The sequence below is a fragment of the Apium graveolens genome, chromosome 10 (assembly GCF_009905375.1).
Source record: "Apium graveolens cultivar Ventura chromosome 10, ASM990537v1, whole genome shotgun sequence".
In the NCBI taxonomy this organism is placed as follows: domain Eukaryota; kingdom Viridiplantae; phylum Streptophyta; class Magnoliopsida; order Apiales; family Apiaceae; genus Apium; species Apium graveolens.
In genome coordinates this window covers 4,119,743-4,137,381 of record NC_133656.1, presented here as the reverse complement: position 1 = coordinate 4,137,381, position 17,639 = coordinate 4,119,743, and the positions used below count along the sequence as shown (strand labels likewise).

The following is a 17,639-nucleotide window of genomic DNA, read 5'->3' as shown; positions in this document are numbered from 1 at the left end:
CAATAGCAAGTAAACTTCCTCCTCTCTTTAGAAAGCCCACAGGGTCTTTAGCTCCTTAACTGCAAGAGCTCCGAGCTGCAATAGCGACTTTCGAGATCTCGGTTCAGATCTGTTTGAAAAGTAGCAAGACGAAAACTGCTACCTTTTCCTCTCTGTTTAGGAAGGGATTCACTAGTAACCGAGAAAATACGAGATCTTTTAAACACAGGGACATAAGATCGATATTTCCATATCCCTTTTCAGACACAGCAATGAGAGAAAGCACTAGTAAAATTGGCATCTTCCTTTCTAAGGAGGTTGGATTCAACTTTATGTAATGTACGCGGTTATCATCGCCCAAAGAAGTCAATAACAAGCCATTGTTTGACCAATCACGTATTCTCAACCAAGAAGAATAAGACAGGAATGTGCTGTAGAACGGGTTCTCTCTCTAAACTCCTTTCCACAACAGTAGCTGAAAACGAGGTCTACTCTGTTAAGGAGGCTACTTGAGCAACTTTAGCTACAGGAATACAAGCTACGAGCTCATTAGCTCCCTTGGCTGCATTTGCTACTTTCACTTCTTATTTACCAGGAAGGCCATAAACTACAATCGGCAAGGATGAGCTTTCTCCTCCTGTCTTGTCCGTAAAGCCTGTTACTAAAACGGGACGCCGTTACCTTTCTCCGGCTGCAGGAACACCGGCGCATTAGCTACAAATAGGAACAGCTACAAATGAATGCCCAGAATCTGCTGCTTGAGAACCGGAAGTGACATAGAAGAAGAGTCTCAGTTTGTGGGAAAGAGCTGGTGCCTTTAATATGCCTTGCTAGGTACTATCCTTAAAGTAAAGGAGGAACCGTCCAAAGAGGGTCATGCCATCCCATCTCGTGAGGGGATCTTTTTTCTTTCCTCTTTCGGATAGGTCTAAGGGGGGAGGAAAGGACAATTGCTATTTCATCTGGTACTTTCTTTATCTTTGCAAGAAGGTTTGATGAAGGAATGCCGGGAATGAGAGATGGGGTACTGGGACTGGAGCTAGTGGTTAACTATTCATATTCATCTTCCTCTCCCTTGACGAGAGTGAGTGTAAAGAGAAGGAGGCGGAGTAGGAATAGGAATTCAGAGAATATACTTTTTGAAAGAACGACGTAATCAGCAGCTATTGAATAAGCCTTCCCTTCTTCCTTGACTGGTGATGTGGAATAACCGGTGTGCAGATGAATTAATTACCGAAAAACTTTCAATCTCATAAGAGAATAAAGAAAGTAGCCTAGCAGCCCCGATACGCCGAAACCTCTTATTCCGGCTAACTTACTGCCGGAGTCATAAATTGCATAAGAGAAGAGATGCCGCATTTTTTATTAAAAAAAGAGCTCTTCCGAATGATAAAGAAAAAGGGTGCTTAGGTTCGTTGGAAAACCCAACGTTTGTACATCCTTCTCCCATGCTTTCCGTTGGTCAAAAACCAATAAAAGTTCTCTAGACTTCTTCACTACTCGTACAGGAAGGACTCTCTTTCTGTCTGGAGGGAATACTTTGTTCGAAAGAAAGATGCCTCAACTGGATAAATTTACTTATTTCACACAATTCTTCTGGCAGAGGGAAAGCCTGTTACGAGTAAGTGGAGAGGAAAGATCTCCAGAGATTCTTATCTCATTCCATTCCAGCGGCTCAACCAGTAACCAATGGCGAAAACTCAAAAATCCATGGTTTCCCGGTAGAACCCTATTTCGCCCAAGTTGTTTCGGAACCGGAAAAAAGAAGCGGTTTTTCGCACATCTTGCTCATAGTGCAGGTCCCACTTGTATATCGTATTTGGCCGAAGAAGCATCAGACAGGTTGGAGTTCTTACCTTCTTGGGACTCCATGGACCAAGATCTGCTTTTATTATATGGGCAATACCGATCTACTTTCACTTTAGTAGATCATATGGATGTAGAAAAAACTTCTCATTTTGATGAATTGGAAACATCTCTTTTCAATTTCTATTTACCTAGTTCATATCTTTGTTTCATGTGTTCCCGGGAGGAATTAAATCTCTTAAATCTCGGGATACCACCTAAATAACTGTGGCCAGAGAGTAAAGTAAAATAGGTCGGAGTCTGAGGTCGGGTCGGATGACATACATCTTGGTTGGTTCCACAGCATGCTCCTCACTGCTCTATGGAGTAATACGGGAGGCAAGACTCTCTTAGAGGTATTAACAACATCTCTATCTCTATATGGTGACTATCACCTAACGTCTTTCGCTCAACAACTCATCACTGTTACCGCGAGAGATGACTTGGTCGAAACCCAAGTGCCTTCCTATGGGAGAACAAGTTATCTTCCATATTGGTGAGGCTTAGTCAAGCACAAGTTTGGGTATTTGCCACATGCTCACTCCTTACCACTAATGGTATCATTGCCAGGCGTGGGAGATCGCATTTAGGGTTGTGTTGCTTTTGAGTGATAGATCTGGTCCCATCTAGTCTAGAATAAATATCATATAGAGAAGAGATAGACAAAGAAGTCTTTCAAAAGGGGCCGATGGATCGCCCTTAATGCCCAACAAGTCCCATGCCTTTCTTGGCCCAACCGGCTGGCGATTTCTGACAAGTCTTTATGCATTTTTAGAGCAAGAAGTAGTTTTGAATTTTTTTGAATAAACAAGATGACAAGACTTTTTCAGGAACTGGAGAAGGGGGAACTTCTCAGTCTTGTTCAATCCCTTCAATTTGTTATAGCAGTCTTACTCATAGTTATTATAGTCTTACTTTTCTGGGTTGTGTATATTTGCTATATACTTTTGCGTAATAATATAGTAGCGAGAGAAATTCTCGATAAGCGGAGCTTTGAATACATTTTAAAGCAAATCGAGCAGGGGAACAGACTGCCCTCCGTAGACGTAGGTACAAACTACATCAAAATTTCCCCTTCGGAGGTACCGCCTTTGAAGAAAACTAAAACAGAGGCGCCCGAGAAAGAGCCGTAAAGGCAAGGCACTTGAAACAGCAATTCCCCCGCCCAGTTCTGCTTGCCTAGATCTCTTATTTCCCGCGTAGTCCGTTGGTCAAACCAACGATTCTCTTCTCACAAAGTAATAGATAGATCTTTTTCTAGTTAGACTTCTATCAATGCAATGAAATAACCATCCCTTCCTATTTGTTTGTGAGGAAAGACCTCACCTACTCTCTTCCAATTCATTATATTCTAAGGAAAAGTGCACTGGGCCGTTTAGGCGGAATAGGCAAGCGGTGTGCTTTCTTTACTTTAAGAGTTGTCAGGATACACAATAGAAAAGAGAATGAAATGACTATAAGGAACCAACGATTCTCTCTTCTTAAACAACCTATATTCTCCATACTTAATCAGCATTTGATAAATTATCCAACCCTGAGCAATCTTAATTATTGGGCGGGGTTCGGTCCGTTAGCTGGTATTTGTTTAGTCATTCAGACAGTGACTGACATTTTTTTAGCTATGCATTACACACCTCATGTGGATCTAGCTTTCAACAGCGTAGAACACATTATGAGAGATGTTGAAGGGGGCTGGTTTCTCCGTTATATGCATGCTAATGGGGCAAGTATGTTTCTCATTGTGGTTCACTTTCATATGTTTCGTAGTCTATATTATGGGAGTTATAGCAGTCCTAGGGAATTTGTTCGGTGTAGCGGAGTTGTAATCTTCCTATTAATGATTGTGACAGCTTTTATAGGATACGTACCACCTTGGGGTCAGATGAGCTTTTGGGGAGCTACATTAATTATAAGCTTAGCTAGCGCCATACCTGTAGTAGGAGATACCATAGTGACTTGGCTTTGGGGCGGTTTCTCCGTGGGCAATGCCACCTTAAATCGTTTTTTTAGTCTTCATTATTTACTCCCCTTTCTTTTAGTAGGTGCCAGTATTATTCATCTGGGCGCATTACATCAATATGGATCAAATAATCCATTAGGTATAAATTCATATACGGATAAAATTGCTTCTTACCCTTATTATTATGTAAAGGATCTAGTAGGTTGGGTAGTTTTTGCTATTTTTTCTTCCATTTTCATTTTTTATGCTCCTAATATTTTGGGGCATCCCGACAATTATATACCTGCTAATCCGATGCCCACCCCGCCTCATATTATGCCGGAATGGTATTTCCTACCGATCCATGCCATTCTTCGTAGTATACCTGACAAAGCGGGAGGTGTAGCCGCAATAGCACCGGTTTTTATATGTCTGTTGGCTTTACCCTTTTTAAATCAAAGTATGTATGTACGTAATGCAAAATTTCACCCGATTTACCATATAATATATTTGTTGTTTTTGGCGGATCGCTTACTACTAGGTTGGATCGGATGTCAACCTGTGGAGGCACCATTTGTGACTATTGGACAAATTTTTCCTTTTGTCTTCTTCTTGTTCTTTGCCATAATGCCCATTCCGGGACGAGTTCAAAGAGAAAATCCTAATTATTTTAAAGAGAACTAATTATTCCAAGGATTAGACCGATCACACCTGAAAATAGAAAAATTATGACACCAATAATTTACGAGTGAGTATGACACCAAGAATGTACTAACGGATGAGTTTGATAGTGGGTTATGTTGAGATATAGCTTTCTAGAGTTTGATAGTGGGTTATGTTGAGATATAGCTTTCTAGAGTTAGAGAGGTGGAAATGCTGATTGGGCGGCTGAACATGTACACAAAAGGCTCTGCAAGACCTATTCTCAAGCAGGTGAACAAGCTTGACGTGAAGAAGTAGAAGCTCAGTCTATAACTCCTAAACGAACAGACGAATCAGCTCTCTACTAGGGCACATGACTATCAATCTTCTCGTCGAGAAGAAGAGTGCCAATCTCTCGGCAAGGTTAAGTGCTAGCATTACGCTAGTTTACCGCATATATGATGTTGTCTACGAGTCATCTAGGTCTTTGATCCGCTTAAAAGGTGTAGTAGAATCAGTCTTATCTTCTCTTCTAGAATCATTTATATCCTGCTCTCGTGCACTTCTATTCAACAGGAGAAACTTTTACTTTGAATAGAAGGATCAGTGCCCATAGCAGTCCTGGAGTTAGGTTATGATGGTCGTGAGGCGCATTCTCTTTTCAAGAATCTCTTCCCTGCTCTTGTTCCGGGCTAAGGATGATACCGAAGGTGAGGGCCTTTCCCGCCAGGGCAGTGAAGTTCGTGCTAAATGACCGAACGAACGTATCTGGTTGCGAGTCTTCTCCTACTGAGAACAGAGCTGCTGGGTGAATTCTGCTCTGATTCCTGAAAATGGTTATCCGTGTTGTGTTCTTAACCTTTGCTGTAGTTTATTTCCTTTGTCTTAAGTGATCTATTAGAGAGCTTCCCTGTGACCACCCGAAAGGTAAGAAAGAGATGCTCCGCGTAGCTAACCCCAAGTCTGGTAGCCTTTGAAAATAGGTTTCTGATGTAACTGCCTATCATGCCAAGCTTTACGCTGTTGCTCTTGCACAGGAGGTTGCCATCTTCCTCAGGATGGATCAATTTGTGTAAACGATCGCTTTCCATGTCTCCCAATCGATGCGGTACTGCCAATCGTAGACTGGTGACCGGGGAATGAGAGCTTCAGCTCCATACACCATGATGAATTGAGTGTTTCAATTCGTTATTTTTTAGGTTCTTTGTGTATATGCCCAATTATAGGTCACCTATGTGACCAATCCTCACCATTGGTTTCACAGCACTGAGTAAGCATACTAATTATGACCGAGTTGGTTTCTTTTTCCTGTCCATTCGCTCTAGGTAATGTAATATGGGCTCGACTTCCTTTGAGCTATGAGAAATGAATAGGGCTTAACAGCGCCTTCTTCTTTTTTTATCTTGACCGGGATCTCATAAGTATGGCTACAAAGAGAACTATGGAGCCTAGCTGAAAGCTTGACAAGGCCTATCCGCCTTAGTGTATTCGGGCACCCAACTACTCGCGGAAAGAATGGGGCATTCAAAACCAGACATAGATTCCTTCTCCCAGGTTTGCTATGAGGTAACCGCACATCTTGATGCTGGCAGTCAAGAAGGCAAAGAGTTTACTTCGACTTCCGAAGTGTAAAGAGTTGACCTTCCTTGAAATGAAAAGAAAGAAGTGCTAAGGAGAGGTTGGGAAGGAGGGACTTCGCTAAATAGGGCCTGTGTAAAGTGTTTTTCACGGACATCCATCTGAATTCAATCCATTTAAGAATCAGAAGAAAGTGAGCGGCAAATGATCCAATACCGGACCTGGCAAATATCCGTCTCTCAATCCCGGGATTCCATTCCAAATTATGCATTTACTGACCGCACTATCTTTCTTGATTCGCTGGGAGAGAGTGGAGGGCCAAGGTTCGTTGACAAGTACTTCCTTTCTATTAGTGCCACCGGAAAGGATGAAAAGAGATAAGATGCTGGTGGTAAAAGAAAGAAAGAAGATAGATTAAGTTAGTGTTCGGTGAGTGATAGATAGCTACCTGACGGGGGAAGGGGGGATATGACTTGGAAGCTGCCTTTTCTTGTCAGCCCAATGAAGATGGCATGAATAGTTGGAGTTGGTGCTTCTCCATTCGAAAGTAAGAACAACTTCCATTTGACCGCTTTCACGCTTCATGAATCCAGTCGGTGAATCTAATATGAATAGTTCGCCAGGGGGAATTTGATCTTCAGGTAAGGTGCGTATTGTATAGGATAAAAGGCCACGAATAGGGCTCCTCTCCACCTAGGCGAAAGATAGGGCTAGAGGCGAGCGCTGGAAAGATAGGACTTTCCGATCAAGCCTAAAGCTTGAATGAGACACCGGGCATCTATCTTCTTTTCTTTCACATTTCCCAAAACTCATTCGATTGCTCGTGATGGGCTAGAGAAAGGTGGGGGTAGGGACTTTTGATGTAAGGTAAGATGCTAGCGGTCTAACTCGGGCAAAAAGATGAGCCGAGTAGGTAGGCTTCTATCCGACAGGGTTTGATGGTTGATATCGGATAGGAAGAGAGAGATGACATTTCTAGTGAACCCAAGAAAGGAATATAATCGAAGAGGCCAACGTAAAAGCACAGAAAGGGAAGCAACTTGTCCACAAGCTTGATGTTCAAATAGTGGTCTTTTTTCCTAGTAGCTAGTTTTGACCTAGTTCAGCTACTCGAGGGCAAATCAATGTTCATAAGGCACGGAGAGACGTTAGGCGAGAAAGAGTTTCAAGTAAGGTTTGAAATCTGCTCTGTTCTAGTTCATAAGTGAAGGAAGAAAGCTAGGCTTCGTCTCTGTCTAAGGCAGGCAGGTGAATCCGTTACTTCTAATAGAATAGAGGTAGCTCACTTCTGTGTTCAAGTGAAAGAAATAAAGGTTGATAAATCCTTCCATCCGATCCCTCTCTTTTATATGCCGATCTCAGCAAGCAGTACCAAAAAAAGGGAGTGAAGGTTAGCAGACTTGGTTGCCTGCCGTGGGGCCCCTTTGAAACCAACTAAGTCAAGCTCAATTACACAAAGCTACGCATAACTTCAATCTGGGGGCACTCCCGGACATCTGCAACGTCCTCCCAAAGGGCACTAGGAGACTAGACATATTACGTTACGGGCACTGGATCTCGGTTTTCCTCGTTAGCAGCAATTAATGAGATGAAGACATCTGAAACCGGTTACGTGGCAGGTGAACAAATCCCAATGAATTGTAATGCAGCTGTTGACGAGTGTATGCTCGGTGACTGGTATCAGAGCGGGATGTCTACTCGTACGGGAAAATCCTTTCGAGGAAGATTAACCGATTATCAACGAAACGAGTTGCTACTACAGTTGGTGGAGCAATTCCAGGGCATGAATGAACAACTCCGTAGCCTGAATGCTCGTGTGGGAGATCTATAATCTGAAGCAGCAGCCTCAGTTTACAGGAAACTTGGCGGTCAATCATGAAGGAGAATCATCCGGAGGAAAGACTAATAAGGAAGGAGATGCTGAACAAGGTGAACAACAAGAGGACCAGCCACCTAATCTAGTTCCGAGACGGGAAGTCCGGGTTGGCAGGCCCCCACAAGTGCCAAAAACTCCCTTCTTAGATTAGACTGGAATGGGGAAGTTGCTTGAAAGAGATTACTATGAGCCTTATGACACTGAAGAAGACATCACAAAGAAGGTGAAAGTAGGCGTTCTATATTTTAATGGTAGACTAAATCCAACAACCTTTGCCGATTGGTTGTCTGCGATTGATGAGCCTTTTTTTTTTATTGGTATGACATGTCGGATGAGCGGCGAGTTCGGTTTGTTAAGATGAAGCTAGTGAGCCTCGCAAAGGTGGGGTGGAACGGTTTTGAAGGTGATATAAGAAGATTGGGACAACCACCAATAGCTACTTGGCAAGAGATGAAGGCAAAGCTTCGAGAGAAATACATGCCGCCTAATTACCACGGCAAGTTATTTTAACAACTTTTCAATCTCAAGCAAGGCAACATGACAGTAGCGGAGTACATGCAAAGGTTTGACGAACTCAAGACTCGGAGTCAAATTGTTGAAGATCCTCGCCACACTTTGGCTAGATTCAAATCTGGCCTGAGGTTCGATATAAGGAAAGAGTTGCTTCGGCAACCCCCTTCTGGTGTGGAACATGCTTTTCAAGTGGCCTTAGATATGGAGGAGTATTTACGGGTGCCAACCGTCATGAAAATAACTTACCAAGCTGGGGAGATAGCAGCAAGGGGCTTACTGATGGCAACCGAACTGCTAGGACAACACCTCTCCAATAAAGTCCAGCCTGCAGGTGGAACAAGAAGAACAGCTTCAACAAGAAGGAGCAGAAAATGAGGAAGATGAAGAGAATCCAGAGTTCAATGCAGACGACTTGGCGGATTCTGACGTAGATACCTCCCTGCTATGGTGGTTCGGCTCTCGCTACCCTGAGAAGTAAGATTGGAAGAGAACAACCATCTTTCAAACACTTGTCACCTGCGGCAAAGAATTACGGAAGCTGGTCATTGATGGTGGGAGTTGCATGAATGTGGTTTCAGCCTCTACAGTTGAGATATAGAAGCTTCCTACCGAGCCACATCCAAAACCATATCATGTCGCATGGATCAACAAAACTACCATACCGGTAACTCAATGCTGTTTAGTTTCTATTTTCTGGTCATTAGAAAGATTCTATTTGGTGTGATGTTGTTCCGATGAATGTTACACACGTATTATGGGGTCGACCTTGGCTCTATGGTCGTGATGTGTATCATTGTGGTAGAGAGAATACTTCCCATTTTATGTGCAAGGCTAAGGATGTTACTCTCTACCCAAAGAGTACTGAAGAAAATGAAGAAATCTAGTATTTCCGTGAGCAGTAAGCAGCAGATCTCCCCTTCTTTTTGGAAAGCTGGTGGCCGCGTATGAATTCTTTCAAGGCAAGGGGCGGCCTGATTCGACATTGTTGTTTACTCTGATCCGGTCGAGGTGGTTTTCGTTTACCAGCGCGTAGGTGGTCTAAGTTCCTATGACCGAGTCTTTCTAGCCCCTGTGAACATCTTTTCTTAATGTATTAAAGAGGGCCTCTCTAACCGGTTAAAAGTGGTGGGTGTCCACTAACGGCCATTCCTTGCTCGGCTCCGATAACGCAATTCCGGGAGGAGTCGGTAGTTGGGCACTGGATCCCTTCGGATCTGGAGAACGTGTGACGGCTGGGTCGGGGTTTGGTGAACCAACAGGTCGCTCCTCTAGTTGAAGTATCGGGCCCCTTTTTCGTTGCCTAGGTTACACCTTCGGAATACCCCAGAAGGGAATTTTGCTCTACTTCCCCCAATCTTCACTTTACGCCACGCCGACTCCCCTTTCGTCATAAGGCATGGAATTAGACCAAGGGGAATCTCCATAGGTACGGAGTCCCTTAGATTTTGCACATAGGAGATCGAGACACAGCCCCGGGGTTATGGGGAAAGATGTAGATGTAGATCGATCACCCTAGATAGACAACTACATAGAGGGTCTCTACAAGTATATATATTCTTTTATTTAGTTCTCCCCGTAAGATCAATATCACAACCAATGAGGTTTGCAAGTTTCACATCTAAGTAAGACCCGATCCGATAGTTTACGGTATAGATAGATATATAGTTAACAACAACATTCTAAAAAAGATATTAATAGATATCGGTAGTTTTCCGGTCGTACCCAAACAATAATATTCCAGAGGGAAATGCACCTAAGATCAAATATTTCGAACCGGCTTCCGTGGAAAATTCAGACTTTCTTTTTGATGCTGCGATCACATAAAAACATAAACTTTGAGGCTCAATAGCTAAATACATGGCAATTGAATCATAAGCCGAGATCATAAAGAGCATACTGCGAGTAGGAAGTGGAATTAATACAATGGATTCAGAAGCATCAAACCTCTCTTGTTCGGAAGAATCGAAACACATCGAAATGGTACCAGCCGTGCTTAATAATAGAAGGATTTGGCAGAAATATGTAAAATTGTCCCTCCTAAAAAGATTATTCCAGAATAAATGGGCAATAGTTAGAAGAGGTGCGCCAGCGGCGAGTAGAAGCAAGGTTATTAGATGCCTCAGGAAAGCCCGGCCAGAACCACACGTGCAAGTTTCCCTGCATGTGGCTCGTCCATGATAACTTCTTCGGATTTGCGTGAACTAGCGGACCGATCACTAAGTGGGGATGCTCCCTCCAGCATGAGCGAACCTTTTCGGAACTGGTTAGGAATGGGCGCCACTATCCCAGCCTGGATCCAGCCAGGTTCTATTGATCATGTCCCCTTCCCAACAGTTGTACCTTGTCTTGGGGCGTCTTTGGCTTTACGAGAGAAAACTCGCCGGAAAAAGCCAGGTTTCATAGGTAAGCTCTATTTAGCCCGGAGCATTTATTCCCCATAATGAATAGGCTAGCACTATCTCTTCAAATTACCTATCCTGTACTCGATAAGGTCCCTCAGTTCCTCGGCAGCACCTCGAGGCGCATATTTAGTTGTCTTACATGAGACTCGGGATATTCCCCACTCCATGGCACCTTTCGCTCATCAATTCTGCCCGCCCGTCCAGATGTGGCGCCCTTTCTCATTATCATCTACCGCCCTTTCTTTCCTCCCGGTTATTCACGCATGAAGATCGTTGTATGTATGCTCGACTTCGGTTGGCGGTGCTATAGGTAGGAGTACATTATGGCAGGATCAGTCACCAGAGCAAACCAACCCTCCTCCAAGAAGAATTGTGCTATGTCACCTCGATCCCTATAGAGCGAAAGAGCTGCCTGGTGATCCCTAGGTTACAGCACATTCGGTCGTTAACTCCTCGCGCCGCTGCCGCCGTTTCCAGGACCGACCGACGCCTCACCTGCACAGGTACCTACGTAGTGTCGGTCACACATTCAACATAGCGTTCGGACTCATGTGCCTTCCAGAACCAGGGGTCTTCGAGCCTGCTGCGTACGATTAGCCAGCCTTGCGGCGGCAAAAGGATTAGACGTTACCCCATGCTACGGTTCCCTGCGGTCCGAACCCGGTGCCGCATTAGGTTAGGGAGCTGGGCGATAATAGCTGCTCCGCATCCCAAAGCGCGCTGCCCTCCTAGGCGCGCAACACTAAGTAATCCAAGCCAACCCACATTACTGACTAACGGTGGATAATCATATTTCTTAGACGTACTAAATACAACTCCATGAATGAGCAAAATGAAGGTTGCATTAATGATAAAGATCTCTGGGGAAACCGCTAAAAAAAGATTGAACATGTGAGAGGATCCGAACGAATTCTGCTTTCATTTCCCCCGTCAGGAGCACAGAGTTACTTACGTTACGGTCTTCCGCAGGCAGGCTGCACTCTAGGCGGCTAGGAGGGCTCGCTAGACCAGCAGAGGGATATGGAAAGAATGAAAAACCTATGGGAGGGTTCTACTTTCTTTTCTTGTCCCAATCGCGTAGTATCCAAAAAAATCGCCACGTCCCAGGAGCGCTTTTCTGTACCATTGAAGCCGAGCCTTGAGACGGGCACAGCCCTATAGCCGTTATAAGAAAACGCACTATAAAGCGGAAGCTCTTGATTTCCCAAACCACCCATTCCAGTTTGAGGCTCATCAGAACCACAAAGAAGAAAGGCGGCTGCGCTATCAAGTCACGATCCGGTCGTAAAACAAAGCGCATAAGGCAAGAAAATGCGTAAAAAACAATAAATAGCAACAACAGTCTCTGTCTCTCTAGGTCTATATAGCAGGACTATTTTAGTTATATGCCCCACTACAGCTTCTCATCTCTTCTTGAGAATCCAGGAAGTTCTTCCAAGAACTACTAGCGGAGGTATTGATCGAGTATAGCCGAGCAATTAAGGCCTTCTCCTCGATACTAATCTAGCCTTTTGAGACTAAGTGTTCGAAAGGGGCACCACTCCATGATCGCACTCTGTCTTCAGTTCTCATAAGTCACTTTAGGACGATCAAGAAAATAATAAAGCAGGATTGTTACTACGGGTACAGGTTCTGAAACAAGTAGATTATTTCAATCACTTAATTCTCAACGATCTGATCACGCACCCCGCTTACTTTTTATCTCTTTTACCAATGATCAGTAGATTGAGCACTAACTGAATCTCGATAAAGAAGGAGAAGAAGTAGAATCAATCAACGACGCCTAGATCATGAAAGGGGCATACCATCTGCCCTACAATCCTTTCTTTCTTCTCTTACGAAATGGATAGTTAGAGAGAAAGAGAACTCCCAAGGCGTGATCTATTCTATTAGATTCTATTAGATGAAAAGGTCCTATCAGTACTATTGGATTAACTGTCCTTCTCTCTTTGATGCCATCTTATTCTATGTCATTTGTCCGGATTGTGCCCGACCTCCTCTACCCCCGAATCCCTTGACCACGCCCCGCTCCGGGGATCACTGAACGAGAGGGACACCCGGCCCTTCCCCAACCTATAGGAAGATAACGAAAGGGAGACAAGAGACAACCTATAACACAAGCATCTATCCGATTCGTTACGCAAGAGTGAGTACTGACCTCGCGGATGGAGAGGGATTCGAACCCCCGGTATTCCTATCAATACTTCGGTTTTCAAGACCGACTCTTTCAACCGCTCAGACATCCATCCTCTTCTGTTACCTACTTTGACTCATATCTTCGGTATACCTCAATACAAGACAAACACAGGAAAGGATATTCAACCAAAACCGGGCTATCGCCCTATCTAAGCAGGTTGACCCTATCCTCTACGGAAGTCATTTTTTCATCTATTTCTTTCAGTTTCTGTGTCTATCGCTATCGCCCTATTATCTCTCAATTGCCTATCCTTTATAGTAAAGTATAGATGAGGGGGAGTACCTTAGCAGTAGCTTCCAACACTTAAGATTGACCTCCTCGCGTTGGACTTAGTTGGAAAGGTAGGGCATGTCCCTTGCTTGCAAACTTCTTTAGTAAGGCGGTTTGGAGGCCCCATTCCTCACGTTTACCGTTGTCCCCAGACTTCACTCTTTCAACACTTGTATACTTTCTAAAGAGTCAGGCATGCCCCTGTCCCTGTCTCTTAAAGCCCTATCAGGCTTCCCCTTGTTTGCCGATTGAAGAAAGCCTTATATGGTCTCAAACAAGCGAGAAAAGCCCTATCTATCTTATTAGTCAAGCCTAAAGGTAAAGGCCCTGCAAGAAAACTAAAGCGCTAACGAGCGAGTGAAGTATACGTAACGAGGCATTAGAGCAACGGCTTTCAGCTCAATCCGTTGCTTGTTGCCCCTTATGGTATGGAGAACTGCTCAAGTTTCGCGCAAGTTGCTTAATCCGTTGCTTTCGAGCCTACGCTTGCTGGGTAGTGAAGTGGTCCGTGAAGGTTAAATAAGACTTGTGTTAAGCAAGCAGAGTAGTCAAGCCAGATAGGCAAAAAAGGCAAGAAGCTGTTTTCGTTCGATCGACGGAATCCCTCGTACTTTCACTGCTGTGGGCCGGCTTTCATAAAGCACCTTTGGTCAGCAGCTACTATTGGGATGATAAAAATTCGACAATGAAACTCTTTAAGCAATGATCTTATCTATGTCATTTCTCTTGGCGCGATACAAAAGACGACTTTTGAGAGTCACTTAGCCCCTTGACTTCTTCTCTCAAAAAAGACGCTGTGCGGGCAAGTCGATCAAAGTAAGAGCGGGGAGGGGATGTTTACAGTTGTTGTAGTACGACTTTTCATTTCCTGTTCGGTCTTTCAATAAGTAGTCAGCTGCGGGCTAAGTAGCCTCGTAGTCAGACTTAACATTGATTGAAGCAGCTGTTGGAGAGAAGGCACCAGTCAGACCTGCAAGCACCGGGTAGTATGCAGCGGCAGTTTTTAATCATACAATGTGTACTCGTAGTCTTACTTTTAGCGGTAGTCAGCTGTCCTCGTTCTCCTCTTTGATGAATGTGGTATCGAGGTTCGGTTCATTTGGAAAAAAAGAGGTAAGTCTTAGGGGAGACCATGCAAATGGTTGAATTGATGGCTTCGCTTCGATCTTTTCGACTGAACCTGAAGGAGACTTCGATCATTCAACTTTAGCTTCTGAAGGAATCATGTCACTTGGAATTCCGGAAAGTGAATCTTCTCTTTCAGATTCTGGCCTTGGTAGAACTTGTCTTTGATTGGGATTTCGGTTGAAAAGATGTTAGGCCGGTTCCTCATGTGCCTAAGAAGCCGAGGCAATCCCGATTGAAGCCAATTCAAGATTTTCCTACTAAATCTTTTTTATAGAAATAGCACTCGATCAAAGGGGAGCATAAGCAAGTTCAGTGGTTGAAACCTCTGTAATCGATCGATGGGAACCTCAAAGCTGTCTGAGGCAGGAGCAAAGTCATATTAGGCACTGCCGCAGCATCAACTGGTACAAGGAAGAGGCACGATAGCGAAGAGAAATCCATCTCAATCTAAAAAAAGCATTGCCTTGGGCATGCAACCCAAAAAGATAGAAAGACCGCTCGCTCGAAGAAAGGTCTTTTAGAGCCTGGTACCAGCCAAGCCCCCTCGATTCGGCAACAAGAGTTGGTTATGGAATAGTCTTTTGGTCGGCTTTCTCGTTCTTGAGCACTTTCTGGCCGGTGGGCTTTATAGCGGACCTGCCTTGCTGACAGGGAGGATATGAAACAGATAGTTGCGCTTGCCTTCACTTAGAAACTCTACGCCCCCTATTAGAGTAAGGCATGCTCTCGAAACTAGATTCACTCGTTCTTTTCTCCGGCGATTAACCTATTCTAGAGCAGTCTGGTGATTAGCCTATCCCGCACTACTCGAAGCCTTCGTAAACTCATTGTCGGGTTCTAGCGTAGTGGGGGTTGCTGCGAGGAGATCCTTGTGCCAGTGAAGATTGCTTCTAATGATCGGGAAATAATAAATACAAAAACCATTGCTTTCTTTCCAACACTCCGGATAGGCGGAAGGATCTATGTCCATCCCCAACTTCCTTTCAATCCACATCGGAAAATTGAGGCTTTCTCTACTGGGAGTCCTCAAAGGAGGAATAAGGCATACGCTGGTTCGATAAGCCAAGGAAAAACAACCGCCGCTTGGTTTTGACACTCAAGCGACCCGCCCTGCTAAACATCGATGCAAAGGTTCTATTTCACCACCTCTATCTACCCAACTAGTCTTATTTGATTTGATCTAAAAAACCCAACCTGGAAACAGTATCTCCCCCAGAAAACCCTCTATCTCCAAGCCCCTTGTATAGGTTGGGCACGCTTGGATGCCCCTACTCCCAACAAGCAAGTTGCTGGTCGGGATCGTGGAACTATCGCTCGAGAAGTCAGTAAGCTGGTCCTTGTTTGGTCATATAAGGATAATCGTTCTTATTAGGTCAGGGGTGGGCCGGCCATAGGTTCGAATCCTGCCACCTTTCTTGTGGATCATCCTGTGGTTACCGGATGATGGGAATAACAAAAGAAATTTTTAAATTAGCACGAAATGTCAATATATGAATTGTTTCATTATTCGTTATTTCCGGGTCTTTTCGTTGCATTCACTTACAACAAGAAACAACCACCAGCGTTTGGTGCAGCACTTGCATTTTGGTGCATTCTTCTTTCTTTCCTTGGTCTTTCGTTCCGTCATATTCCTAATAACTTATCCAATTACAACGTATTAACCGCTAATGCACCTTTCTTTTATCAAATCTCAGGGACATGGTCTAATCATGAGGGTAGTATTTTATCATGGTGTTGGATCCTAAGTTTTTATGGATTCCTTCTTTGTTACCGGGGTCGACCCCAAAGCCATAATGTCTCAAAACGAGGAGGCCATAGAGAAACTATTTTTTATTCCTTTGTCTCGAACTTCGTGAAGAACTCCATCCTATCTCTCCCTCGTTACGAACAAAAAAGTAGGGCTGCACCCCAGTTGTACACTCCCTTCGTTCTACGAACCTTTGTTGATTCTGAACTTCGTTCGCGAAGGAACCGGACTTTTGACGGGCCAGCCCTTTTTTATGTTTATGCGCCGCTTTACCCTGAAAGGAAAATGAGCTTTGCTCCTCTGGGCGCTAGGCGCTCCCGCGGTTCGCGAGAAGGAAAAAGGATGAGTCCTTTGTTGCATCTGGCACGAGATGATAAAGAGAGAGCTTCGTCTATCGATGAACAGCGGATTGACGGAGCTCTTGGCATTGCTTTGTTTTTCTCTCCTTTCCTATCAGCGAGTTCCGACCCTTTTGTTCGAAATTTATTCGTTCGTACCGAACCGCTTGCAGAATCAAATCCTGTTCCACAAGATCCTATATCAGCTATACATCCTCCTTGCATTTATGCCGGAGACGTCGCCAGTGCTATGGGCTTTGGCTTATGTAGATCAAAAATGATGAATGGGATTGTGGCACTCCACTCGCCGCCAATGCGGAAGGATGCCGCCGAAAAGAATGGAACGTTGTTTCGCTCTGCTGGATGCGTCGGATCCCGTATAACAAGCGAGCTCTTTACCCTCAAATTCAAACATGTGGGCGCAAAATGCTATCCTGCTCTATTGTTACGTAGCAATAGAAGCCTGCTTATGCTGCTTCGGCGGCGCTTTTTCGCCCTCTCTTCGCTCTGGACAGGAGCGCTAGTGGACACGGGGAGGGAGCAGGCGAAGCGTGTCATTCGTAATGGAAAGAAAGATACCACTACTTCGCCTCTTTGTTGGACCGCCGGCGCGAATACAGTGGTCTCTGACCAGGACCAGGAACCAATTCGAATTTGGATCTTGACATGTCGGTGGTTTTTAACCGTAGGAATTTTTCCAGGAAGTTGGTGGGCTCATCATGAATTAGGTCGGGGTGGCTGGTGGTTTCGGGACCCCGTAGAAAATGCTTCTTTTATGCCTCGGGTATTAGCCACAGCTCGTATTCATTCAGTAATTCTACCCCTTCTTCATTCTTGGACCTCGTTTCTTAATATTGTGACTCTTCCATGCTGTGTCTCAGGAACCTCTTCAATACGGTCCGGATTGCTAGCTCCCGTTCATAGTTTTGCTACAGATGATACACGAGGAATCTTTTATGGCGGTTCTTCCTTCTAATGACCGGCATATCTATGATTCTTTTCTCCCAGATGAAGCAGCAGGCATCGGTCCGTAGAACCTATAAAAAAGAGATGGTTGTGGCACGAAGTACTCTTGTGCACCTACGTCACTCGGCTCGCGCGCAACCCCGCCCCGTTATGTTATGGAAGAATTGAGCTTATTGCTGGGCTGGTTATTCAGAGCCGGCAATTGGCTGTCGGATTTCG

At 44.5% G+C, this 17,639-nt stretch overlaps 2 protein-coding genes and 1 non-coding gene across 3 annotated transcripts; 1 reads left to right on the top strand and 2 right to left on the bottom strand.

Moving 5' to 3' along the window:
- The first annotated feature begins 1,352 nt into the window (after positions 1-1,352).
- On the top strand, positions 1,353-2,050 carry LOC141688790 (putative mitochondrial protein ymf1). The gene has a single exon (XM_074492904.1). The coding sequence runs from the start codon at positions 1,535-1,537 to the stop codon at positions 2,048-2,050; it is 516 nt and encodes a 171-aa protein (XP_074349005.1). The 5' UTR covers positions 1,353-1,534.
- Positions 2,051-12,936: 10,886 nt separating this feature from the next.
- TRNAS-UGA (transfer RNA serine (anticodon UGA)) lies at positions 12,937-13,023 on the bottom strand. Its single transcript has one exon. It is a non-coding gene; the product is annotated as a tRNA-Ser (tRNA).
- Positions 13,024-16,385: 3,362 nt separating this feature from the next.
- On the bottom strand, positions 16,386-16,679 carry LOC141689647 (uncharacterized). Its single transcript, XM_074494000.1, has one exon. It carries the CDS (start codon positions 16,677-16,679, stop codon positions 16,386-16,388), a length of 294 nt encoding a protein of 97 aa, XP_074350101.1.
- Positions 16,680-17,639: the final 960 nt, after the last annotated feature.